We start from the raw sequence: 27,082 nt of genomic DNA, 5'->3' as shown, positions 1-27,082 counted from the left end.
ATTTCAAAAAATCAAAATTATTTGATATCAGAATGACATTCTTCGTATTCAGAATGCAATTCGATATGTCTGATGTGCTCTAATGTCCCAAAATAAATACTGCCCAAACGTTCATACCGGTACCCCAGCCCTTAAGCCATGTGAATTCGATTTCGAGGTTTATGTGGCGCTGTTTCGGCTCTCACGCAAAGATTCCATTTAAAAAAAAGGTCACTGATGTTCTCACCCATTGACCCCATATTTTTTACATTTTGCTCTCACCGAATGCCAAAAATCATGCTCTCACCCAATGACCCCATGTTTTTTTACATTTCGCTCTCACCGAATCATCGGCCCCCGAAGTGCCAGCCCTACGCCTATATCCATTTCATCATTGAAGTGCCCCCCGGTGGCTTTGGGAGAATTAGCCTCCTCCCCGATAAAAACTTTGCAATGGTTAGAAATGAGTAAAAAAAACCATAATAACAAATAATAAGGACCTCCCTCACCAATTTTTTGAAAAAGTCCGGATATACATCAGTGTTACTTGGCTACAATTAAATTGGGGATCTCTAAATCCCTGGATCAACTAAATTCAGGGTTTTTTTTTCAAATTATTTTACTGAAACCCCATAATTATACTTATCGGCTTCCGCCGGAGATGGTTCACAGTAGTATAAAAATACAGAGAAGTTGAATAGGCCTACAATTGGCTCATATCTTAAAATCCGCGGATACGATGGTATTCCCGACATCCCGGCGACTATATTGCTTGCTCACGTTGCATAATAAACATCTCAGTACCAAAAAGTAATTACCCCCCTGTAAGTTGGGACATGTGTAGGCCTAAACATTAACAAAAAATATCCCAATGAAAAATCAATTTTGAAAATTATAAGAATATTGGTTTTAAAAAACCCACTATTTCATGAGATTGACTCTCGGATATAATTTTTGAATGCTTTGTTTCAATGGCAAAATGAATAATGTGCTGAACATGAAAATGATGATTAGACAAAACTTTTAAGTTTACCCCTCACCCCCCTTTACCCAAACCCATATAAATCCATCTCATCAACCATGCCTTCCTGGCATATGTTGAAAGGACTGGAGGATTTAGTCTATCCCCGGGGTCTATCCTGGCATCCTGATGGAAAATAGACGATTGTTACCGCCCATTCCTAATATTTACAAAGCGACCGGAAGCAATCATCCTGCATCCAGAGAAGTCACAAGATCTTTGGAAAAGTCAGAAGTGAGCTCTGCCTCTGAGCTGTGCTGTGAGAGAGGGAGGAGTTGTGTGTCTAGTTCGCGAGGATATTTTCCATTTACTTTTTGCATTTCTACGTTCTGATTGATATTAAGCATTCACCAGTAGGTAAGTAATGCATGAATGCCGAGAATAATTCACATCAAACATGATTTTGTCTTCTGTACGTACCAAAAAATGACCTGGGATTTACTCATTTATACTGGAGAACTTTAAGCTTCGAATTTGCACATCATCACATGATCATGAATCCCATGATATATCGATATTAAGGACGATGTATTACGTAATTGTTTGCAAGTGCAAATGAATGCATCACTGCCATGCATGCACACACGGGCAGTGATGCCAACCAGTGATGCCAACGCCGCGCCTTAGGCGCACAATTGGGCTACTTGGCGATCACTTGCCGCTACTCAAAAAGCCCGGGAAAAAAGCATGCCGCTACTTGCCTAAAATTGGGCTACTTTGGCCAGTCTCCGGCCGCGGCACTAATTTTCCTTCAATTTAGCCGATTTATAAAGGTTTTGAGTCTTTGAAGCTCCAAATTGAAATTACAATGGGTTTTGTGACCATTTATTGATCGGTCAGTAATTGTGGGTACCGGAAGTTTTAAAGTCAAGTGCTTTTCCGCCCAATTGGGTGTTTTATGCTCTAAATTGGGTAAATCCGCCCAAATATCCGGTATTGGGCGCTTTTTGAAGCTTAAAAATTGGGCTACTTGAGAATCCTTTACCGCGGCCTAGCGAGTCAATGCGCCGCGCCTTGACGCTGAAAAGTTTTGGCAACACTGATGCCAACGCAGGGCTACGACACACAGTCAACTCACAGTGTCAACACCCTATATTATACGTCGAACAACTGAATACATGCACAACGTACGGACCAATATATTTTTGTAAACATTTTAAGCCTATAACAAAATGTATATTTTCGTACAATTGTACAACTATCGTTTCTACCCTATGGTCTCAGCCTATGACCTATAAAAGTTACCTGTTATCAAAGTGTCCGCAATGATGCTGAAAAGTAACGATATTCACGCAGGGACAGGCCGAAAACCTTACCTCGATCGTAAAATCCAGCCCATGCATGTCATAAATAATTCATTATTGCATTGTGTAAATGTCACTGATTGTGTCCACGTATTGTTATTGCACCTGTTAAAGCAGAAGTCATGCTGAATTTATACTCGATCGCTGGATCACCATGTGAATTCGCCTATTAAAAAAAAAAAAACCTCTACGACCAGGTTGTTAAGCATCGAGCTATGCTGACTGGCTTAGCAAATATCCAATTATTTTTGTAAACCAATCAGGTTAGACGTACTTTACTGGCGGGTCACATTAATTTATACCGTAAAAGGCCGACGCCTTCATTGATTGGATTGCGATGAATGGTGTTTGCAACCAATCACAAAACGGGTTACAAATAAATAAGGCGCCCATCGGAAATTTTGTACACGTCCATGATGACGTCATGGCACGAGGTAGCCGGAGGCTTCGCTTTTCTGCTAGCTTTAAAAGCGAGCGAGTGGTATAAAGTCAGTTTCACACCTGTGATTTATGGAGCATATCATAAAATCTCTGAGCACATACACAGCGGATTTGACAGATAAAAATGACATTTACAATTCTGAGCAACGGGATTCCATGAAATTGAAGATTATGTAAGTTATTCTACAGGATCGGTAATAATTAACAGCTGGTCTGCTGTATTTGAAGTGCATATTGAAGTTTGTGACTTCGTACGTTATGTGCAATAGATAATTACAGGAAGCTTAAATTGGCACGCTTTCCTGCAATTTGTCTGTCGCTTACTAAAGTTATTGGGAGTTCAGGGCACGTCACACCGAGTGTGACGTGACCTCGCTGGGCATAACCCTATATTATAAATATTTTTTCCATACAGATCAATACTCCGTTAAAATCAATATTCTATTTATTGACACAGATAAAGAAAGTTTACATATGCATTGTGTTATAGGAGCTTGCACCTGGAACTTAACTGAATGGGCTAAACGTGTTCCTTTATACCTATAAAGTATAATTGTAATTCTCAAAATTAAATATATCACAATTTTTACTTTGGATTTCAAAATCTTTACTTCGGCTAATGAAAGTCGATTCCTTGTTTCCCGTTACCCTACTCCGCTCAAAACCAATTGCTGGCCAAATATTTCATTATTTTGAATAAAATGTTGATTTCTAACAAAAATAAAACATACAAATAAATAATTGTGATTTTAAATATATATATCATAAATCTCTTTCTGTTGATTTTCAGGGATTTTCTTTGCATAGCATGGTATATGGTTAATAATGAATTAATACTCACTTCTCTGTCCCGTACTTTTTGATCTGCTCTGATCTCATCCCGTAAAAAATATTGTGAAACTTTTGATATAGTTGTACAATCACCTTCATGTGGTTGTAAACTACATAGATCTGTAAACTACAAACTGTGATTTATCACATGTAGCCTATACATGGGTAGTTATTGGTTTACACCTGTAACAGATGCAATAATGAAATGATATGAAAATGAATAATGAAAAATGAAATGGTCACCTACACAGTCATGAAAAATTGTGTAACGGGAAACAAGGAATTGACTTTCATTGGCCTTATAAAATGCAGTAAAAGTAGGGATGCCCACTCTCAATACAGTTTCCACTAGAACGATTTTTCATTTACTGTGTGCGTGCACTCACACACGTATTGTCTATGGAGAAACTGATCGATACAAGAAATCCCAGGCATGTTAAATGGCATACATACTTGTTTTGATCCAAATGTAGGCCTATATCAGGGTGTTTCAAGAAATTCCTGATTCCACCAGAAAACATTCACCAAACTTTTTCCTGTTTGGTCAGTAAATAGAGAGGACCTTCCTGCATGAAGAGATCAACTTTTTTAATGAAAAATTTAATGAGATGAGAACTACAACAGGTTGAAGTGACACCATTCCGTGCATCAGGTGTTCAAACGCAATTATCTCCAAATTTGGAGTGAATCAGACAAGCAAACTTACATACTCATAAAATTTAACTATTTATGAAGACAAAATGTGTAGGATGTTAAGAAATTTAAGAATGTTTAAGCCTACCATGCCCATCTCAAATCATGCACTTCCCTGCACTTCTTACTACCATGTCCATTTCATAGGGAGTATAAAAACCGGGGACCATCATGGCTTCCATGCACACAGTGTATTGCTCAATGTAGTAAAGATAAACTTTGAGTTGGAGCAAATTTCTCAAAATTGGCAGTGATTAATCAACTTATGCCATGATGAAATATAATAATTTTTGAAGATAAAATGTGCTGACCGTAAAAGATTGAACAATGTTTAAGACTACCGCCATTCATTTGAAATAATGCACTTATTGTTCATCTCCTCTATGGAGATATTTTCCATGTGTGCCATCTATGATCATGCTTATGCGGTTTCACCAAACAAACCATGGGTTTTGAGGTCTTATATTTTTTGTTGTATGTCAACAAAATCGATTAAATTTTCAGGATGATCTTATTTTCATGTTGTTATAAGCAAATATAATGTTCCAGATAACGCTAGTTAATAAATACATTAAGAAAAAGTACCTTAAAATTGCACTTTCTGTTAGTAATCCTTTTGGACTTTAACTTTTTAAAATGTTCTAGCAGCCCTATATAAAACCGTAACACTCAAAAGGCCATATCTCTGGAATGAAACGTCCGATTAAGATTATTTAAACGCCAAAATGTTTCTTTCATCAATTCCCAGCCAATAAGTTAGGTCTGAATCAATTTAAAAGTACTTCAATTTTTAGTGGACATGCCTAGTAAAAGATATCCACAGCAAGCTGCAAGGCTCTGCTAATTAGTGTATTGCTTTTCAAGTTAGTCTACTGGAAACAAAACCCTGGTTTTACCTGAAAACAAATTGATTTTTCATATGGGCTAGAGCATGCACAAATCGTAATAATGTGTAGAAGTGAGAGAATATTGTTCAAAAGGCCAGCAAAGAAAGATTACTTGGCAAATTTCAACTGATTTGAAAGGGCATTCCTAGCAGCTTTATATTTGGTTTAAATGTCGGCTTTAGATATTTTCTTCCACTTATTAAACAAGGCATGTTTTTTCTGTAATTTCATAATGCAGCAAGTATTGAGATGGATTATCGTATTGTACCATTGTTTTGGTATTTATGTCTAGTTTACAATGTGAAGAGCCAATCCGTGGGCCTCACAAGCCTTTGAAGTTTGAACACAATCAATGCGATGATAAATATGACACTTTTATAACAACACACTAAATATAAATATGACACAATTCTCATAAAATAAAGCATATTACCGATGCAAAACTTAATATCAGACAGTCTTATTTTGTTTTCAGGTACATACAGACCTTAAAGAAAGACCTAGGATCATTTTTGATACCACAATGATGCAAGCATTTGTGGATACCATTTCTGGGTTGATAAACCTAACTACCATAGGTGTATTGGTGTGTACATGGCTATTGTACCGTGGGTATAAGAGTGTACAGCGCCCGGATGGAATGCCGCCAGGACCAAAGGGTTGGCCGTTTATAGGAAGCATAACCGGTGAGTGTTAAATGTTGATAGAATAACTTCACGAACATAATTTTTTACTTTGCGGATTGGAGAGAGACGCTCAGAGACAGTGACGGGCGCCACAAGCAGATTATTACGCTGCCTTCTATAGAGCAGTCTAAGGGAGCCATCAGAGCCAATTAGGCTGAATGGCATTACTCCCACAACCTGGTCTGTATATGAGACAGCACCTCAAACCCTCATTCAGTTGCTGAACAGGTGTTGACAATGCTATAGACCACAATAGCCTCATCTCAATGGCATCTATCTAGTCTAATAACCTTTTAAAACAATCATAATGCAAAAATTTGACCTCAAGTTACAAAGTGTGAGTTTTTGTACCCAAAGTTTCAAAGGTCATTCAATGAATGTTTGAATGTATTGGGGTTAAAGAACTGTCCTGATAGATGCGCATGTTGTGGATCCTACATGTAGTGCAAGAATTTTCATAGATGTAGCTGTCTAGCTGAGGCTATAGTCAGTGTTCGAAATATGCCGCAAAAAGTTACAGGCCAGCCGGGCTTGACCTTAAAAAGTTACCGGCCAGCCGGGTCGGCAACTAGATGCCAGTCAGAAAAGTTACCGGCCAGGCCAAAAAGTTACAGGCCAGTGGCAGGCTGACCGGCCCTATTTCAAATGCTGGCTATAGTACTCGGCAGTAAAAAGATTGTCAAACATGCTGTGGCCTATATCTTGAAATCCCAACAAGTATCAAAATTCTCTACAAAGTTCTGTAAAGTTTAGGAAATTGGGATCACATTTTACCTTGGCTCCTATTTTGGGCCATGTAAAGGATAAAACTTTAGAACTTTACAGCAAAATGCCAAGAACCTTCTTCCACCCCATTCCATTGAACGTTTAAGTGAACATATGAACTGAGAGAAAGTCCATCAAAAAATTGCAAAGAATATATGGTATCTTTGCAATTGAATGACTCACACCAAGGGCCATTATCTTTTCGGTTTCTGGAAGTCTATTGTTGAGATACGAAAATGCAAGGGATTATTAGAGTTGGTCTGTAACTTGACTAATGAAGATTGCATATGAATGTATCTTATTTCAATAGAGGTGCAGGTGGCCACATGGCCGGATTTACCATTGGGCCAGATGGGCCCCCACATTTTTGGGGCCCCAAAATTGCTGGCAAACCTGGTGAAAAAAAAAATTTTTATTTATATAATTCCCGTTGATCATGCCACTGTTTTTCTATGCAAACTTTAAGTCTTGTCTTTCCACATTACATATGGCGATTTATTATATATTTTGTCTTGTGACTTTTGTACTTAATTTTCCATTTATACAGTGTTCAAAGGACAACCTCATGTTAATTTCAAAGAACTTGCTAAAGAACACGGTGATGTGTTCGCTATCAAGGTTATTTCCAAATGGATCATTGTTCTTAATGGCATAGATGTTGTGAAGGAAGCACTACTACACAAACAAGACCAGTTTGCAGGCAGACCTAAATTTTTCACAGGTATGTTAACATTCTCATTCTTATGGTCCCCGGTATATATGAATTGTGGACAATTTGGTCAGAAGGTTTAACTCAAAATTTAATAGATTGTGGTGGGACTCTATACCTTCCTTGAGTCAGTAAAGTAAAATCAAATTTTTAAATTTTCTCAAAAACTGTTAATTTTTGAAGGAATCTGTTATGCTAGTTGGATTTCTTCCATAATTTCCTTTCTGAAACAAGAGCGATAACCGCACCATAGCTGAACCATGTGGCTTTGGCAGTATATTGTGGTAGGCCTATACCACTGTCATCATTGCATTTAAATTTCAGCTCAATTGAAGCATTTTGAAAACTTGACATTTGGCCCCTTTATTGGCCCTTAATGACCTTAAATGAATTTTAAAATATTTCAAACATGTTTAGAATGTCATAAGGATCATTGCGTTTAAATTTCAGCTCAATCGAGCATTTTGGAAAACTTGACCTTTGACCCCTTTATGACCCCTTAATGACCTTAAATGAATCTTAAAATGTTTTTAAAATGTTTAGAATGTCATAAGGATCATTGCATATAAATTTCAGCTTGATTGGAGCATTTTGAAAAACTTGACCTTTGACCCCTTTATGACCCCTTAATGACCTTAAATGAATTATAAAATATTTTTAAATGTTTACAATGTCATAAGAATCATTGCATTTAAATTTCAGCTCAATTGGAGCATTTTGAAAACCTTGACCTTTGACCCCTTTATGACCCCTTAATGACCTGAAATAAATGTTTAAATGTTTTAAACATGCTTAGAATGTCATAAGGATCATTGCATTTAAATTTGAGCTCAATCGGAGCATTTTCGGTTAAAATGACCCTTTTTGACCCCTGTGACCCCAGGATGACCTCTGACGTTTGGAAATATTTTTATTATATTCTTTATGTTTTCCTCTTTCATATGACACCACTGTGGGGTCATACCTTCGTGGCATTTAGAGATATGTCCATTTCAGACCAAATGGTTAGTCAGTTAGTAAGCTAGTAAGTAAGTAAGCTAGTAAGTAAGTAAGCTAGTAAGTAAGTAAGCTAGTAACATTCACTCATATAGGCTGATACCATTTCATGGTTCAGCAAAAATTCTTTTATATACTTCTCATCATTACATTCAGAGATACAATAAACTACAATATCTAAATTACTGACTCGAGAAAGGTATAGTTGCTGCAGACTATTAAAGTATCATAAGTTGCTGATTGTGCCGGTAACTTTTGTAGCTTTTTCTTTGGTGATTGTTCTTCGATTGAAAATCAACACATGCTTTTCATACTTTATGTGCACTGCACACAGAGGGGCAATAGTGAACCATCACAGCCAGTCAGACTCAGGGATGGGTGTGAGCACTACCCCTTGTTAAATCTGTAAAATCATTGGAGATCAGTTTATTTAATTTGGAGTGCAAACAATTTTTGGCACACATTCTTGGGGCGCGTTTGAAATAAAACGCTCTAAAAAGGCTTAGGAAAACCGTACGGAAACGATCCCGACCTACCTACATGTACCCTAATTTTTGCTGAACCATGAAATGGTATCAGCCTATATTAGTGTATGTTACTAGGTTCCTAGGTCCCTAGGTTACTAACTAACCATTTGGTCTGAAATGGACATATCTGTAAATGCCACGAAGGTATGACCCCATGAGTGGTGTCATATGAAAGAGGAAAACATAAAGAATATAATAATAATATTTCCAAACGTCAGAGGTCATCCAGGGGTCACAGGGGTCAAAAAAGGTCGTTTTAACCAAAAATGCTCAGATTGAACTTAAATTTGAATGCAATGATCCTTATACCATTCTAAACATGTTTAAAACATTTTATAATTTATTTAAGGTCATTAAGGGGTCATAAAGGGGTCAAAGGTCAAGTTCTTCAAAATGCTCCAACTGAGCTGAAATTTAAATGCAATGATCCTTATGACATTCTAAACATTTAAAATATATTTTAAAATTCATTTAAGGTCATTAAGGGGCAATAAAAGGGTCAAAGGTCAAGTTTTCAAAATGCTCCAATTGAGTTGAAATTTAAATGCAATGATCCTTATGACATTCTAAACATTTTAAAAATATTTTAAAATTTATTTAAGGTCATTAAGGGGTCATTAAGGGGTCCAAGGTCATGTTTTTCAAAATGCTCCAATTGAGCTGAAATGTAAATGCAATGATCCTTATGACATTCTAAACATTTAAAATATATTTTCAAATTCATTTAAGGTCATTAAGGGTCAAAGGTCAAGTTTTCTAAATGCTTCAATTGAGTTGAAATTTAAATGCAATGATCCTTATGACATTCTTAACATGTTTTGAATATTTTAAAATTCATTTAATGTCATTAAGGGGGTCATACAAGGTCAAAAGTCAAGTTTTCAAAATGCCAGCTTCCCACGATCAAGGTATATTAAAACGGCAATTAATGAAACAGTCTTATTAAAATGAATAGGCCTACTATCCAGCACAGTATTGCTGCTTGATCAGATCGTCACAGTCATCCGCCTAACTTACCTCGTGCATACCTTCGTAGCATTTGGAGATTATGTCCATTACAGACTCCGGGTGATAGTGGTATAGGCCTACCACAATATATTGCCGAAGCCACATGGTTCAGCTATGGTGCGGTTATCGCTCTAGTTTTTATGTTACGCCAATCAAACAATTTTTAAGGCCTTATGCCTACATTGTAACTGAATTAAAATAATAGCTTTGTCTTTTTTCCCCCACAGTGGAGCTCTGTACAGATGGGTATAAAGATATTTTGTTTAGCCCAATGAATGAAACATGGAAATTGCTCAGAAAACTTGGACATACAGCAATAAGGTATATACAACCAATTACAAATGGGGGGGGGGTAAGAACCTGAAATAATTTATAAATGTTGTTTTTTCTTAAAAACTTTCTTCAAAACTTTTTTCAAAGTTTTCCATTTTTAGCCATGTACTGCAGTGTCTTTCTTTAATTTTAATACTTATCTTATTGAAATGAGTCATGGAAGCTTGTATTATATTTTGCCAGTGATATCAAAATGAAAGATTTGGGCGTTTTCTTCCTACCGAGAAAAATCATGCATGTGGGCCAGAAATGGGCAAGCCTTGGGATCCCCTTTATAGAACCCATACCATTTTTCCTTTTCGTTAGCTGTATATGTCTTAATAATATTTGAGTGCAAGCAATGCTATGCATGCTCTCCCTCTGACCTGCCTGCTGCTCTTATGTAATGCAAGTAGGAAATATTGGCATACTGTAGAACTACTTGCTTTGGTGAGGTACATTGTATTTCTCACATTTAAACAGTGCATGATCATTTTTAGGCGTGAATATTTTTCAAATGAGTTCAGTTTTGTTTGTTGTCCAAATTTATGGGGTTTTTTTTTTCAGCCAATTTTTTCCATACATTGCACCATTTTCCATGAAAAATCAATTGATTAGTGAATCCTTAATTAACGCTAAGCTCAATCCTTATAATAATTCGGACACTATCTGAAACAAATGTTACTCGAAAGCCTAGCTTTCATCTCAAAAGAGCAAACTAAGGTTATTTTGTAGTTTTTGGTCCGATATTTGACAATTTTATGTTAACCTTTTTTCTGTGCCTTTTAGAACATTTGCTACTGGCAAGAATCTGGAAAAGCTGGTATTTAGCATGACTGCTAAGCTGGAAAAAAGCCATGGAGGTCAAAGGTGATGAACCCTTTGACCCAAAAGATATGACCTTTATTGCTGTATACAACATCTTGTTGAGCCTTTGTTTTGGACACGAGTAAGTAATGTGCTCCCCATTCCAGAAAAATACAGCACTAATATTTTGGGATTAAAAAAATATTATCAAGTTCTGCCAAATAAAACATAGCTCAATCCTAATCATTCATTTAGTCCTAACTGGAGATAAAAGAAAAAGTTCAATATTTTACTAATTTCTTGAAAAAAGAGCCAAAAACATGCATTTTCGGCATGTTTTCTGACAATCAAGTCACAAAAATCACGAACTTGGAACAAGTCTAAGCATGTTGTGTATATAATGCCGAAATTTTGCTCTAATTTTCACTTTTTTGTGTTACTTTGATTAAATGGTGGGTTATAAGAATGAAAAATGTCTTTTCCAGAATTTAGAATGCATAAACTGAAATTAGTCTTAATACAAGTCTTTGGGCTTGATTGTCACAGCATACGAAAAACACATGTTTTTGGCCGTTATTTCCAAAAATTGGCTTACTTTTATTGCTTTAGTTAGGACTAACTAAAGGATTAGGATTTAGCTATGTTTCATTTGGCAAAACAGGATAAAAATTTTTTTTATTCAAAAAAATTAGTTCTATATTTTTCTGGAATAGGGAGTAGTTAGTTTAATGATCTAATATTGGCCCACAATTTAGTGTTGAAATTGGATGATGAGCATGAGTGAAGCACAGAGAAAATGATCCAGAAAATGTAGACTATTTGACAGTGTAATATAATGCAGAGGCTCCGAAAGATTTTGAATATTGGGGGGCCTAAATTTTTTTGCCAGCTCCGAGGCGCGAAATGCTGAAGGGGGGGGGGGTGGGTGCGGGAGTGGGTATCCCCATCCCGCGCTTTTGAAATGCATGCATTTTTACATGAATTGTACCTTACATTTTGAATTATACCCTAAAATTATGAATTTTACCTTAAAATTATGAATCTGATCCTAAAATTATGAATTTTTCCCTAAAATTATGAGTTTTACCTCAGATTATTGGGGGCTCTAGGGTACTTGGGCCCACTGACCAAAATTATTGCAGGGGCCAGGCCCCCAGCCCCCCAGTTCCGGAGCCACTGCAATTTTGTGGTAATTGACTGTAAAGCGCCATGAGAACCTTTATAATTATGACTATGAATAAAAGTATTATGATAACATTAATTTAAGTGCCGGGAGAATTCACGATGTGCAAAAACCGCCAAAATTCTCAAATTTTGGGTATAATCGCGAATTCTAAGTTCAGCTGCAAATTTTAAGATTTTTCCAAAATATCCATTTTTAAAGTATTCATTTTCCAAAGAAACTTTAGTTTTACACTAACATTGAAAGAAATCATGGCGATCTGCAATACAATCCGTGCAGAAAATTAATCAATGCATTAAAATTTAAAAACTGCAGTTTTGAACATTTTGGGGGGAAATGCACACATTTTGGGAATATTTTCCTGGTGCTTACATTAATTCATATAAAATGGAAACAATATAATTTTGGTATTCATGCAAAACATTTTTTGTTTCAAATTGTGTACCCTTAAGGGGGTACTACACCCATTGATTTTTTTTTTTGCATTTTTTGCATTTTGTGAAGAAATTACAAAAAAATTGGACAAAGTGGTATGCAAAATGAAGGGCAAATCTTCTCGTTTTATTGGTGGCATCGGTATCAACGTAGCTTACATGCTTTTAAAAGTAGAAGCCAAAAGGTGGTACATCACTGATGATTTAAATTCACTTCATTTTGGAAAGCTTAATATCAACGGATTTCGTTAAAATTTTGGATATGTGTTGCTAACACGTTAGGGAAATAAAGTTGATATGTAAATGGGAATAAGTGGTTCCTGATTTCTTTTATGACTTCATGAACTTGGTGCTCCACAACTATCAAAAAGGAACTGGTTAAAATGCTTCTATTTTCAATGTTGAGCTATATTTTGTATTTTTAACTTGCGACATTATTTCACTGAAACTTAATTAAGCCATAGGTAACAGGTTACCACAACCATACTACAGCAATGTTGAAAAAAATTGTATTTCTTGTCACCTATACCACCATATTGGGTAGTTTTCCGTAAGCTTAGCTTTTGTGATTTTGGTAACTATTTTATATTTATTTGTGAAATCCATCTCAACTAGGCATTCTAAATTGTACTCACCATTTACATCCCAAGGTATATTAGTATATCCACCTTGCACTTCTCGATATATATCCAGTTAAAGACAGAATATCAAAATTATTCCTCATTATGATACATTTTGTATCACAGACTCTCACATGTGTATTCAAAATTGATGCTTAAATTTGACCTGAACCAATTGACCTATAACCTGACATACGGTGACCTAATAGCCTTTTCTTCTCCTAACAACACATCAATAACAACATCAATATCAAATTGACTAATGACTATGCATCTATTGTGTAAGTGTTTATTTAATTTATTCAGTGTTATATATTTTGCAAGCACCACTAGATTTTCTATAGAGAGTATAACAAAGGATTTAATGTATTCTATTCATGTACCCTACTTGAACATGTTGAAAAGAATAAATTATGGTTTGTTATGAAACACGCATCTGAGTTACCAGGATACGGTAAACAAAAAAATATATAGGGCTAAAATGACTTACTATACAATGGTTTAAAAACACCTTTTTATTTATTTTTTTAAATTTTTTATTTCACATGATCCGTGCATATATCGCCTCGCTATAAATGAAAAAATATTTTTTTAGACCAATCAAACCAATATATGGGTGTAGTACGCCCTTAACAAGTTGTTTATTAAGCCCATCAGCTTTCTCTACTTAATAAGACCTTTTGCAATTTCATAAATCTTGGACTACGCATGAACTGAAAGGGAATTTTACTTTCCTAGCTCATCAATACTTTCCTTGTCTTGCGCAAGTGTTCAAAAGACATGAAGAACAAACTATATGCAAAATACATATAGGTTATAGTGTTTCTCAGAATGTGCAAAGTTCACCCTCATTGAATTAATCTGAATATTTATCTCTCATGGAGACCCGGTTGTTGATGTGCAGGTCATGCGCAGTACAAGATTTTTCAAATTGTGAAAGGACAAAATTCACCTGAGTTTATGGATATTATTAGGGATGACCAATGAACCATCAACTTGATTAGAACGCTCCCATAGACATGCAGGGAGCTCAACTGTGCACTGCTTGCACAGACATTTCTAAATTGATCTCATTCTTTTATTTTTCAATATTTTTCTGTAAAAATTGGGGAAGTGAATGCCAATTATATTTTGTAACTATCTTGCAAATTACAGCAACACAACTTATTTCATTTTTCTGTAAGTGCGAGTCAAAATTGGTCCATCGCCACAGTGCGTTTAATTGCCAGTGGCTGAGTTCAGCACTGCTCAAGAATGGCACAAAATATTCATGTCAATAATTTCAGGTGAAAAACGTGGTCTACTGAGCTGTAATTTGGCAGAGTTGCCAGTAATACCTCTATCATACCCTCTGTAAAAAGGAAAAAAAATTGAACAAGTAGATCTCGAGTTACAAATTAAATCACCAGCTTCCCTTTAGAATTTCCATACTCCTTTCGGATCATGCTAAGAAGACACCTTTCTGAACATAAATGTGAAGTTTCGTGCTTATTCGATGTATTTTTCACCTGATTTCAACCCTAAACATTTTCTTATATTTAGGCCTATACCATCTACAACTTGCTGCTGGCTATACCTTATTTAGAACTTTCAAAAGAAGTACCTGAATGTGCAGACATAACTGTTTCAAAATAGCCCGCGAAAGTCATGCAGGTGACTCCGAGGTCATGCATTGAATTGGTTTGAATGAGGAATACTATGGGAACCAGCACCTTTTGTTAGAAGTCACACATGAGCATGATGAGTGAAGTGGATTTAACCTCTATTGTTGTGAATGAGTCAATGACCTTCAATGACACTGAAGATTTTGTTTGCATACACCTACTAATTGGTCATATTAAACCCAATAACATTGAAATTTTTGGTTGTGAAAAAAAAGTTCACCTGGACTTAGTGCAATTTTGATTTTGTGCCATATCAGCCATCGTGGATGATTTTTGGAAAATCTTCTCTAAATGCATGATTTCAATGAAAAAAAAAAAAAAAATAATTTATGCCATTGACTAGTAAAGTGCCATTTCACAAGAAACCCTTTGATACTTTCACAATATGCTTGTTTCATGTTTGCATATATGTTAAAATAAAGAAATATATAAAGGTAAATACATGCTTATGCCAATTTTGCTCCCAATTGCTATTTTTGGACCTTGTCATTTTATTTCGCTCCAATGACCGGTCAGAATGGGAAACTTTGAAAATTCATAATTCAAAAGTTTTTGTCCGATTTTGACCATTTAACCACCAAAATACTTCTGTTGATGAGTTCTATCCAGAAAACAATCTTTTGTAGCAATAGGGGCAACATGAAATTTTGATGGTTATCCCTAATATTATTTCTCCTAAAGGCCCATTCAGTGATTTGCTCATCCGGAAGATCGTAAAAATCATCAAAATTTCAGATTTTGGTACCTTTGTCATTGTCATAGATTTCCTAACATAGCCTGATAGTGGTTCAGCCGAAAGCCATGTATTTAAGACAAAATAAGGCATTTACACCATGTAATTTATATATACTGACAGTAGATAAATTAGCTGCAAGTATTCGAATGAGGCTTCAACTTTGTCAATACGTACTGTTTTCTTTGTTTTTTTTGCCAAATTTTTCATTTCAAAAACACAATGACAATTTGAATGGCTTATCCTTCACTTTTAAGCAATTTATAAACTATTTTTATTTTTTTACAATTGTGCTGGGATCACTGTAGGCCCTTAAGGGATCCAAAATGAGTGTTTATTGAGTTTCGACAGTATTTTTTGTGGGACATGAGAGCACCTCAGACCTATCGAATTGCATTCTGAATATGAAGCATGTCTTTCTGATATCAAATAATTTTCATTTTTTTTAAATCGCAATATAATACAAATTTTATGACAAATTATAAAATTTGATATTTGTCAAATTTTGATATATAACAGTACTGAAAGTAATTATATAAATCTAATGATATATTCTTAAAGTGTATGTAGCAGGAGAAAAGCCGACGGTCAATTGAAAATTTTGACCTTTCATATTGAAGATATGGATTTTTTTTCTAAAAAGACCTAATTTTTTTTTTGGTTTTTGGAAAAAAATTCATATCTTCAATACGAAAGGTCAAAATTTTCAATTGATCGTCGGTTTTTCATTCCACCTACATTCACTTTAAGTATAAATCATCAGATTTATAAAGTTTACTTCAAGTACTGTTAAATATCAAAAATATCAATTTTTAATGATTTGCCATAAAATGTTTATAAATTGCGAATTTCAAAAAATCAAAATTATTTGATATCAGAATGACATTCTTCATATTCAGAATGCAATTCGATATGCCTGATGTGCTCTAATGTCCCAAAATAAATACTGTCCAAACGCTCATACCCCAGCCCTTAATGCTTGTTGGTATAAAAGGAGAAATATAAAGTATGGAATCTTGAGTTTACAGTACAATCAGGGCCGTGACACTCGTATTCAATCCCTGTATAAAAAGTGAAGTCACTTCGCCGGCAGTTTGATTGACTTTGATTGACATTGATTGACAGTTGCTATGCCGGTTGCTATGCAATCCAGTGCGCAGCCTAAAACTTACGTACTTGTGCAGGTATTTAATTTGCGTACGGCCAAAGGAACTTGTCCTGTATTGCATTGACAGCTTTCGTCAATGATTGACAGTTCTTGAACATTTCAGTGCGCAAATTAGTCTTAGTTCCAGACGTGCAAGTACACATACGATTGTAACGCAATTTGAAAGTATGTTTATTTGTTTTAGGAAAGAAATACCCTTTTCATTACATTTTGTGTTAGTAGAGAGGAAATTAGACACATTCGTTACTTGTTTTATTGATTTTTGAGCTAATTTTATGTACGAAATATGCACATTTAGACCGCTGCAGTACAAACGACAGTCCGTCTTGATCAAGTCTAACATCGTCAGGCTAAAATCTCCTCAATCTTGAACGACTGTCGAGGAAGTCTATTTCGAGCTATTTTGCCAAGATGGCGCACATCGACTGCCAATTATTCGGACAAAAAAAAAAAAAAATACAGCTTATTTAGCCAGTCTCATCATGGGGTCATCAGTTATAATATTTTCCTAGCATATTGAGGTAACTCCTCAGCTACTTGGTTTTTCACAATATGATAGTAATGGAAAGAAACGACCAATTGTTCGCCGTTTTTCGCCATTTAATATTTTTTGAAACGATGACGTAAACATGCATCACCTCTTCCACAGAAAATACACTCCTACACAGCGCATGCCATCACATGCATGATCGCGCATTGGCTGTGTGACTGACTTCATTTGCGCAAACGAGTGGCTTATAGTATATTATAGTATATTAGTACTCGAGAATCCTTGGTACAATGTATATCTATGATGCTTCAACACCACAAGCTTGTTAAATAGCTCAAAAGATGGTAAGAGTTGTAGCTGGTGAAACATGGGGGTCCTTTGTTCAGATAAGATGGTTTGGGGTCATGGTCAGGAATGGGTAGATTTTCTTTCCTTGGCCAATTTCCTCTGCATTTACTAGTTCACATTTTTTACATGTATTTTGTTTACATCATGCAGCTATCCATATGATGATCCACGTGTTCAGAATTTTATTGATCTACTGAAGGAACAAAATGAAATATTTAATAGCGGACTACTAGCAGACGCTATACCCTTCATGAAGCACATCCCTACTCCACAACTAAGAAAAGCCAAGGATTTTATCAGACGATACTATGAACCAATTCGAAAAGAATTTGCGGAGCACGGAAAAAGCTTTGATCCAGGTACTGTATTTATGACAAAAAGTTATTAAAATATAATATAGTCCATGAAAAGATCTGATAACAAGATGACAAAGGGAATGGGCTATTCCAGTTGAAAACATGACCTTAATCTCCCACACAGGGGTGTACATTTGAAATGGGGTTACCCATACAGATAACCCCATTTGAAATTCACACTCCCTGTGTGGAAGCTTAAGGTCATGTATTACATTACATTACATTACATTAACCAACACTTATATTTATTTATTTATTTATTTATTACGGTATAAAAATCCAGAAATACAGTCAGAAAACTGAGACATCTGGTTAACAATGCATACATCAAAAGACACAGAAATATAAATATAAAAACAACAACAACATATTTTGACAAACAACAAATCAAGAATTTAAAAGATTCACAACTGCAGGAATTGTTGATTTTTGGTAGCGAGTTCTCTTGCATCTAGGCGGGTCAAGTTGTTGAGCATTCCTGAGGTTTTTACCGTGTCTTTTACTTTTGGGAGCAGGGAGCATCCTAAATATAGCGCCTTTACCGCTGGATTCAAAGCGCAATAAAAATAAAAACAAAAACAAAGAAGCAAAAAACAAGAAAAACTAAACATAGGAAATCTGAAACAGATAGGGGGTGTATGGGTTTCAACTGAAAAAGCCCAATGTATTAAATAACTAACAATATTACAATTCAAAATGGTCACTGTACTAGTGTGTGAGGCGCTGCGACTCAACAGTTTCATCTGGTAAACAAATCCAAAATATTACTCATGTCTTTAGCATTCACCATCTAGGATGATGGCTTTCTCATAACTGACTTGGTTCACTGCTTCTCCCACGGAAAACGGCTGTTGCCTCATTCCCAGGGTGTGATGGTGGCGCAAGCAGTGAATTAAATGTGACTAGTGTGAAACTACCAACGTCACGGTTCATGTGTGCTGAAGAGCCCACAGGTGTACTCATCGATGATGGAGACATTTTTTAACTCTCACGATGTAGTATCGTTATTCACCAACATACCAATAGACATTGGAGATCATAAGAGACCAGCTTACAAAAGTTACATCATTACCTGAATGCACTAGACTGAATGTCAACAACATCATGGAGTTGTTAGAATTTATTCTCACGACAACATATTTCTCCTTCAGAGGTAACATTTACCAGCAGGAGTTTGGAGCAGCCATGGGTAGCCCAGTCAGTGCAATAGGGGCGAATTTATACATGGAATGGCTAGAACAGCAAGCCATTGCTACGGCAATGCTAGATTGTGCACCAAAATACTGGCGCCGTTATGTGGATGACGTGCTTGAGGTCATCAAGAAGGACACCACAGGAAGACTAACGAACATCTTAATCAGGTGGATGAAACGGGGAATATCAAGTTAAGACGTGAGGTGGAGAAAGATGGTAGCATACCGTTCCTTGATATGTTAGTGGTTCGTAAGCAAGATGGCAGTATAACTTGAAGCTCCTCATCTACCATAAGAAAACCCACATAGATCAATATTTAAACTTTGACTCGCAATACCCTGTACACCAAAAACTCAGGGTAATTAGAACATTATTTGACAGAATGGATAGTATATAGTAACGGAGGAGGAAGATAAGAAGGAAGAAGAAGAGGGTAAGACGGTAGACCAATAGTAACAGTTTAAAGAATAATAATGATGACAACCCATCAAAGGGTATGGTAGTCTTACCATACATTGCAGGACTCTCCGAAACGCTCAAATGTATCTTCTGGAAACATAAAATCGCAACAGCCATGACACCTCACAACACTATTAAAGGAGGATTTCGTGATCCTAGCATCCTCTTTTTATGACATTTTTCAGTAGATATCCACGAAAAAAGCTTATTTCCAAAATTTCAGTTGATTCCGATTTTGCATTTGCGAGTTATGCATGATTATGTGTATTACACTGCTCCATAGACAATGTGTTGTAATTTCGTTCTGGTTCAAATTTGGCGATATTTTTGCTAAACAAATTAATCTGCAAGAAATATTTGGTACATAAACATTATGTAGCCAGAGGTATCCAGTGGTGTAAAAATCTCAACAATTTTTGGGAAAAGTGGGGGGATGAGGCTGTGGATCACGAAATGCCCCTTTAAGAGTTTGTTAGTACATCCCAAAGACAAAAGAGAAACCAACCAGATGAACAAGGTAGTCTACAACATCGACTGTGAAGGTTGTGAAAAATCCTACATTGGCGAAACAGGGATAGCGTTTGGCACACGACTGAAAGAACACAAGAAATATGTTGAGAAAGTGGAAAATAAGTACACTCGCACAAGACAAAAAGTATCTACTACATAACTCAATAAATCAGCAATTTCGGATCATGTCATCACGGACCAACCTGGGTAAACAAACAAACAAACAAACAAGCAGAAAACCAGACGATGGTGGCCAACATTATTTAATGCGGCAACAGCCAATATCGTATTCAGCAAAACAGACAATATGACGGCAACACTGCCTGGACGTTGGACGCAATTATTTTCCCTGAGTCGAGGTGCGTTTTTAACTCTATTGGCCCCGTTACAGGAAAAAAAGTTCACAACATATACTTCCCAGTGCAATGTACACATTTTCGCATGAAAATAAATAATTCTGGATTCAAATAGGATATGAAGAAAAAATTTCCCTCGCTGGGGATCGAACGCGGACCGCCTGGGTGGCAGGTGAATCTGCTAACAACTACACCACACGCCCATTGATACCACGGTGGAATTTTTTCAGTATATAATAATAATAACATGTCGTTGCCACACACAGAAAAAATTTAAAAAAACAGTATTTACAACGAGGTTCACTGTCGATCCTCGAAGGATTTAGTCTGATAAATTAGTGCTTGATAACATACATACACTTTTGGAATTATTTGAGACATTTTCGTGTTTACGTGTTAAACCAATGACGACATCAAAATTCAGTCAATCTTGGCCGGCCCCCCTGCAGAAAACCATGTCATAGATTGGAATGGAGCCACCATACTTAACAAAGTGTACCAGTTCAAAATAAAAGTCAGGGAGGCAATATGGATCAGGAGAAAGGGGGCCAACACCATGAACCATGACGTTTGTAGTTTCCCACTAGATCACATATTTGATTCACCGTTCCCACCACCATTGCACCCTGGAATAATGTAACAGCTGTTTTCTGTGGGAGAAGCAGTGAACCAAGTCACTTTTGAGAAAGCCATCATCCTAAATGGCAAAAGCTAAAGATAGGAGTAATATTCTGGATTTAAAAAAAAAAAAAAAAATCTGATATCATTTGCCATAATAAATGCATGTCTTATATTTAATTGCAGAAAACATCCGAGATCTGGTAGACTCTCTGTTCAAAGCTCAGCAAGAGGCCATTGATGAAGGATCTCCTACAATTGACTCCTTACTGACACTCATCTATTTCAGACTGTAGCTGATGTATTTGGAGGTACTCAGTATTTAATACAATCATGTGAAATGTTTTCTTTTTGAGTGAGTGAGTGGGTGTGCGTTTGTAAAGTTGTTTGCTTCTCATGGTGCGACTGACTGTCTCTGCAGTCCCGACCGTAGAATTTTTTGTTACGGAAGTTTTTTTTACAATTTTCCCCCCAAAAGTCACGATATTTTTATCTGAAAAACTGAAGATAGAAAAGAAATGTTATAAAATACCATTTCCTGCATGTTTCCCCTGCAGTCGTACCTGGCTGAGGGTACCGATATTTTGTATTATCATCCTCAGCTTCTACACAAGTAAAACATTGTTGAACTTAAAAATGCAGTATTTTAACTCTGCCAGACATGTATAATGTCAATAAAGTAGGGTTTATCTTGAATTTGTCTTTGGTGGAAATTCTGTGGTCATTGAGTGTTTTACGTACAAGTACTTCACATTATACTCTTGGTACTTTAAAAGAAAAGATTAAAAAAAAAATCTTTTCCCATCAGACTGACCCAACTTGTGAAAGTGATCTATGGACATTGGACAAACAAACAATTTACTTTTTTGGTCTAAGTGTGATACCTGGGAACCTCTCAGGAACCCGGTACCATCCCTGTTTTATAAATATGTACAATGGGCTGTAAATAAAGTAAATACAAAATTAAGAGTGTATATACCCTATCTGTGAACAAAAAATATGTCCCTGATTGACATGTCATAATCTTGTGCAGGAAGTAACAGTAAAATAATTTTCTTTTGCACAAAACCAAAATATTTTACTCACTTGACGGTTTCGCCTATCATGGTCGATGGACATCATCAGAATGATGTTGTTGGTAGATCCTTACTTCCGGTAGGACATATCACGACTGTAGAGGGTGTATTTACTGTCAGGAGAGGATCATACACGTGACTAAGGTAGTGGGCCCCCTCTTCTCTGTTCATGACATTGGGTCCTCGTCTCCTGATAAATATTGATTCTTTGACATATCTGGCATTTGCATCTCTACCACTACCTTAGTCACTTGTATGATCCTCTCCTGACTGTAAATACACCCTCTACAGTCCGGATACGTCCTACCAGAAGTAAGGATCTACCAACATCATTCTAGATGATGCCTATCGACCATGATAGGCGAAGTGAGTAAAATATTTTGGTTTTGTGCATAAGAAAATTATTTTACTGTATATCTACAATCCTGATGAATCTTATTTAGTGAGTCAGGAAGTAATATTTCTACTTGCATAGTCGTAAACAGTGTCCCCCCTTTCCACTATAAAAAAGATATAGTACTCTCTAAAGTCAGTACAGGGTTCCCGCACATTGAAGCCTTTAAAATGCAAGGACTTTTCAAGGACTTTCAAGGTCCAAAAGCATGATTTTCAAGGACTTACCACAACATAAAAAGTTGATACAGCTCTCCATGCAGCGCACATAACAAAAGTGACAGCTCCTCTCCAATTTTGTCAAAATTATACTTTAGATAAAATTCCAATTTTCAAGGACTTTGAAAAGGTGTTTTCAAATTCAAGGACTTTCAAGGACCGTGGGAACACTGCAGTATAATACAAAGTGAGAGTTCATACCTGTAGTTGCCTGGGGTTTGTCAGCATTAATAAACATCCCTGCTCTGTCTAACATAAAGTGGCATGGAAAAATCCACAGAATTTATGAAAAAAAAATGGAAAACACACAAATTCACGGAAAACATGTTTTTCCTTGAGAAAAATAAAAGTGAAGAAAAAATAATGAGAATGTGAGGTAAAACTAATCAACCTTAAAACAAGTAAAAATATAATGCAAGTAACTTATTTTTACCCCGATTTTTAGCGGTGTGATCTTCTGTACGCCTACCTAGCACAAGGGCATTCCATCCTTTCTAATGAAATCAAAGAATTTAGTATTTAAAACCGCCCTCGGAAAATCGTGGAATTCTGTGTTTTAAATCACAGAAAACTTGCCACTTGAGTCTAACAGCTATACATACCCGATACTATATCTTCTTCATCTGTGTATGTTATCATTTCAGCTGGTACAGAAACCACCATCAACACATTTCACTGGGCATTCGCATTACTTTGTGAGCATCCTGAAATCCAAGCTAAAGTTGCTGAGGAATGTGATCGTGTTATCGGCAGGGACAGGCTACCATGTATGGACGATAGAGGAACGTTGCATTACACAGAGGCAACTTTGTATGAGGTGTTTCGCTATAGTTCTGTGGGTCCAGTTGGGGTTCCACACACTACTATGGAAGATGTTACACTGTGTAAGTTACTGATAATTGTATTGTAACATGAAGTGGGTCTGCCTCAAATTGACTGTCGGGGCACCCAATATTAAAACAAACAAGGCAAAATCATTTCGATAGCAGAAATCTATTATGGTAGCGCGCCAATAAAATCCAAATGTACATTTTTTATGGCCAGGTCAGTGAATACCTGGCGATGGAGTACTTGACAAGCCAGGGCTCTGGGGTTTGAATCCCTGCAGCTGGTACCAAACAATTTTGTGTTCATCTTGATCTCTTTTGTTCCTTAATTCTTTCCTTTCTGATAGCAAAAAACACTTTTAGAATTAGGGTTAATGCAAGTAACATGTAATCTGTATATTAAATTCTTAAACACTTGACAATGTTCTTGCAATCTTATTGGTTCTTACCCATGTGGTATGACACGATATCACACACTTAAGCATGTGCGAGTCGACGCGATCCCGATTCTCGTACGTGTTATTCGAACCAATCAGAGGTGCATAACAACAACATGAGGGCCTGCTTGAAAAGCAGTGCTTGTCACTGAAGCAGTATAACCCTCAATAAAGAAAGAATAAATAATAATAACAACAGGACTGATTGATTTTAAGCTCTAGTTAATTTCTTGTAAAATTGTAGGATTTGATTAAAATTTGGTATACTTATGATTAATATATTTATTTGAATTGAAGTGTTTAAGAATGAGAATAGCAGTATTGTTTTTAGCCACTGTTGTGTATCTATCGTCTCATATAACACGCGACATCATTTTTGGTGTAAAACAATGAGGCGAAAATAATGATGTCGCACATGTTATATGAGACGATAGATACACTCCGGTGACTAAAAACAATACCTTTATTCTCTAATTATTATTTTGTTTGACTTATATTGCAGGTGGTTACAACATTCCTAAAGACACATGGGTGATGATTAACCACTGGGGTCTCCATAGAGATGAGAGATATTGGGAAAAGCCATTTGAATTCAGACCAGGTAAGAAGGTCAAAGATGAAGTTATAATCATTGGCCCAGACAAACAAGTACCTAGACAACTGACCGATAGGTCTAGGTGGTATGTCTATGAACATTGAGGCAAAGAGAGACTTGGCATGCAAACTACATTGTATTATGAAATACAAAAGATGAGAGTTATACATGTAATAACCAAGAAAATCTGCCTCTCTAAAATAAACAATCTGGAGGTAAGCTGTTGGATTAGCATGCGCATATTTTTGGGGGGCTTTGGGGGTCAAAGCAGGGGCGGCAAAATCAAGGGCGGTAGGGAAGATGCAGGGCGGCGGGAAGAGGGGCGGAAGAAGAAGAAGGCGGCAAAAAGAATTAGTAAAGAAAAAATGGGCGGAAAATGTGAAAAATTGTACTATATATCAAAATGTATTGCTTTTGGGGCGGTAGTGCCTATAATTCCCTTTTTTTTTTTTTTGCTCTTCACTTTTTCAAACGACCGTAAAAAAAATTGGGGCAACCTTTTCGGGCTGTTGAGGAAGGGGCGGCAAAATTGGCTTTTCTTCAGCCCCCCGGGGAAGGGGCGGCCACGGTATGCCACTGATTAGTTTGCTCCAACATTTAAGCAGTAAATAAAGTACGAAGTAAAAGTACGCAGTAAATTGCACAGATTTGGGGCGTCATAATGTCAAAAGGAATTAACACACTGCTAGGTGCACACAAATGCTTGAGCATCTTAATATGTGACACACGATACGCTTATGCAAGATGTGCGTACCTTACTTCGTACTTTAAATTGGACAAACTAACTAGCATAGTATACAAATATTGACTGCTATGAGGGGCATGGTTATAATTATAGGCCCAAGGTGATCTCAAAACCATGACTATGCCCCGAGGCGTAGCCAAGGGCATAGTCATGGTGTTGAGATCACCGAGGGCCTATAATTTTAACTATGCCCCGAATAAAAAGCAGTCAATATTTGTTTTATATACCAAATCTTAAGATTCTTGTCATCTGTTTGGTTAAAAGCATCGATTTTGGGAAGAGAAATTAATAATTTCAATGCGAACGGCACAGTTTACAATCTGTGATTTCCGCGTAATTATAGCGCGCGAAAATATTAACATGTTCGTAATATCATTTTACGCTGGGAACAACGCACACGCAGAACTATGCCCGGGGAATAGTTACTTTTGCGGGCATAGTCAAAACTATACCCGCTCTTGTAACCAATCAGATGGCGGGAATCTTTAGATGAGGTATATAATAAATATTATGTTTTGTTTATTTGGGAGGTAGATATAATTATATATCACAGCCGTTTATTATGTCCACTTTTATGTAGTAGGGCGCCCTCAATTTAAGGCTAAATGATTTTGCGTAAGCGTGAGCTCCCAGTGAGTGTTTTGTGGCTCACTTGCTGCCAGCAATTCATCAACGGGAGGAAGTTTGTGCTTAATGCTTCCTACATGTTAAGGCATGTCTAGTTTGTAATACCTAAGCTTATGTAAAATTAAATTTTAAATTTAGAGCTCTCTAGATTCAAGTGGTCGTCACACATCAGCAGTTATTGGTTGTGAAATTTTCATGTTTTTTAACCAGTCTGCTTCCAAAGTAACACAAGTAGGTCTTTCAACTCTCACACATTCGGCATGAGTCTCGCAATTGCCACTTTCTCACGTCACAAGGTTGTAAAATCTCGCGCATCATCAAAATAATGTTGGACAATTTTTTGTCCCTCACAACACTTTATAGATTCTTGAGTACGCTGGAGAAAAACATCAGGGGTCAGGTCAACAATTAATAATTTTAGTTGGCTAACAATATTACAATCCCAGTAAGCCCCTGTTTGACAATATCTCACTCCAAGCAACATCACAAAGTTGGAGCTCAGTATTACCAAGTTTTTACCCGAGAAGGCACATTATATATATCTATATTGCCTTACCTCTGTGTTAAATCATGATTAAAACCAATGTCAAGACTTGCTTCTCATTTTTCTTTCAGAACACTTCTTAGATGAAGCTGGCCAGGTTCGACAACATCCCAACAGCTTTCTTCCATTCTCTATAGGGAGGAGATCCTGTCTTGGGGAGTCTTTTGCCAAAGCAGAAATCTTTCTCTTATTCACTTGGCTTTTCCACCATTACACGTTTTCAAAAGTGCCTGGAGAGGAGGGATCCCTATTAGACTTGGATCTCACTTCACCCTTTACACATCAGCCTAAGAGATTTAAAGTGGTATGTCAGAAAAGGTTTTGAATGTTAGAAATATTGAGCTCGAAACACTGCGCGTAGTACGCGGAGTGCACAATATGCACAATCAATGCATGTTTCGTATTTTTCTAACATTTGCTCTGATTGGTTCTCACGATCTGAGAGTGTATAAAGACGAGATAATTTGTGACACCATTACACGTTTTCAAAAGTGCCTGGAGAGGAGAACGAGGGATCCCT

At 36.5% G+C, this 27,082-nt stretch overlaps 1 protein-coding gene across 1 annotated transcript; it reads left to right on the top strand.

Annotated features, from left to right (window-relative positions):
• The first annotated feature begins 1,228 nt into the window (after positions 1-1,228).
• LOC140159443 (steroid 17-alpha-hydroxylase/17,20 lyase-like) lies at positions 1,229-27,043 on the top strand. Its single transcript, XM_072182921.1, is given in 12 exon segments — positions 1,229-1,357; positions 5,632-5,842; positions 7,155-7,328; positions 10,075-10,168; positions 10,949-11,006; positions 11,008-11,108; positions 17,757-17,965; positions 21,286-21,360; positions 21,363-21,410; positions 23,432-23,671; positions 24,554-24,652; positions 26,634-27,043. Coding segments are annotated over 11 exon segments (1,515 nt in total). The 5' UTR covers positions 1,229-1,357; positions 5,632-5,679; the 3' UTR covers positions 26,888-27,043.
• Positions 27,044-27,082: the final 39 nt, after the last annotated feature.

The sequence above is a fragment of the Amphiura filiformis genome, chromosome 8 (genome assembly GCF_039555335.1).
Source record: "Amphiura filiformis chromosome 8, Afil_fr2py, whole genome shotgun sequence".
Taxonomy (NCBI): Eukaryota; Metazoa; Echinodermata; class Ophiuroidea; order Amphilepidida; family Amphiuridae; genus Amphiura; species Amphiura filiformis.
Note: the sequence above shows the minus strand (reverse complement) of the source record. Positions and strands in the feature narration are given on the sequence as shown.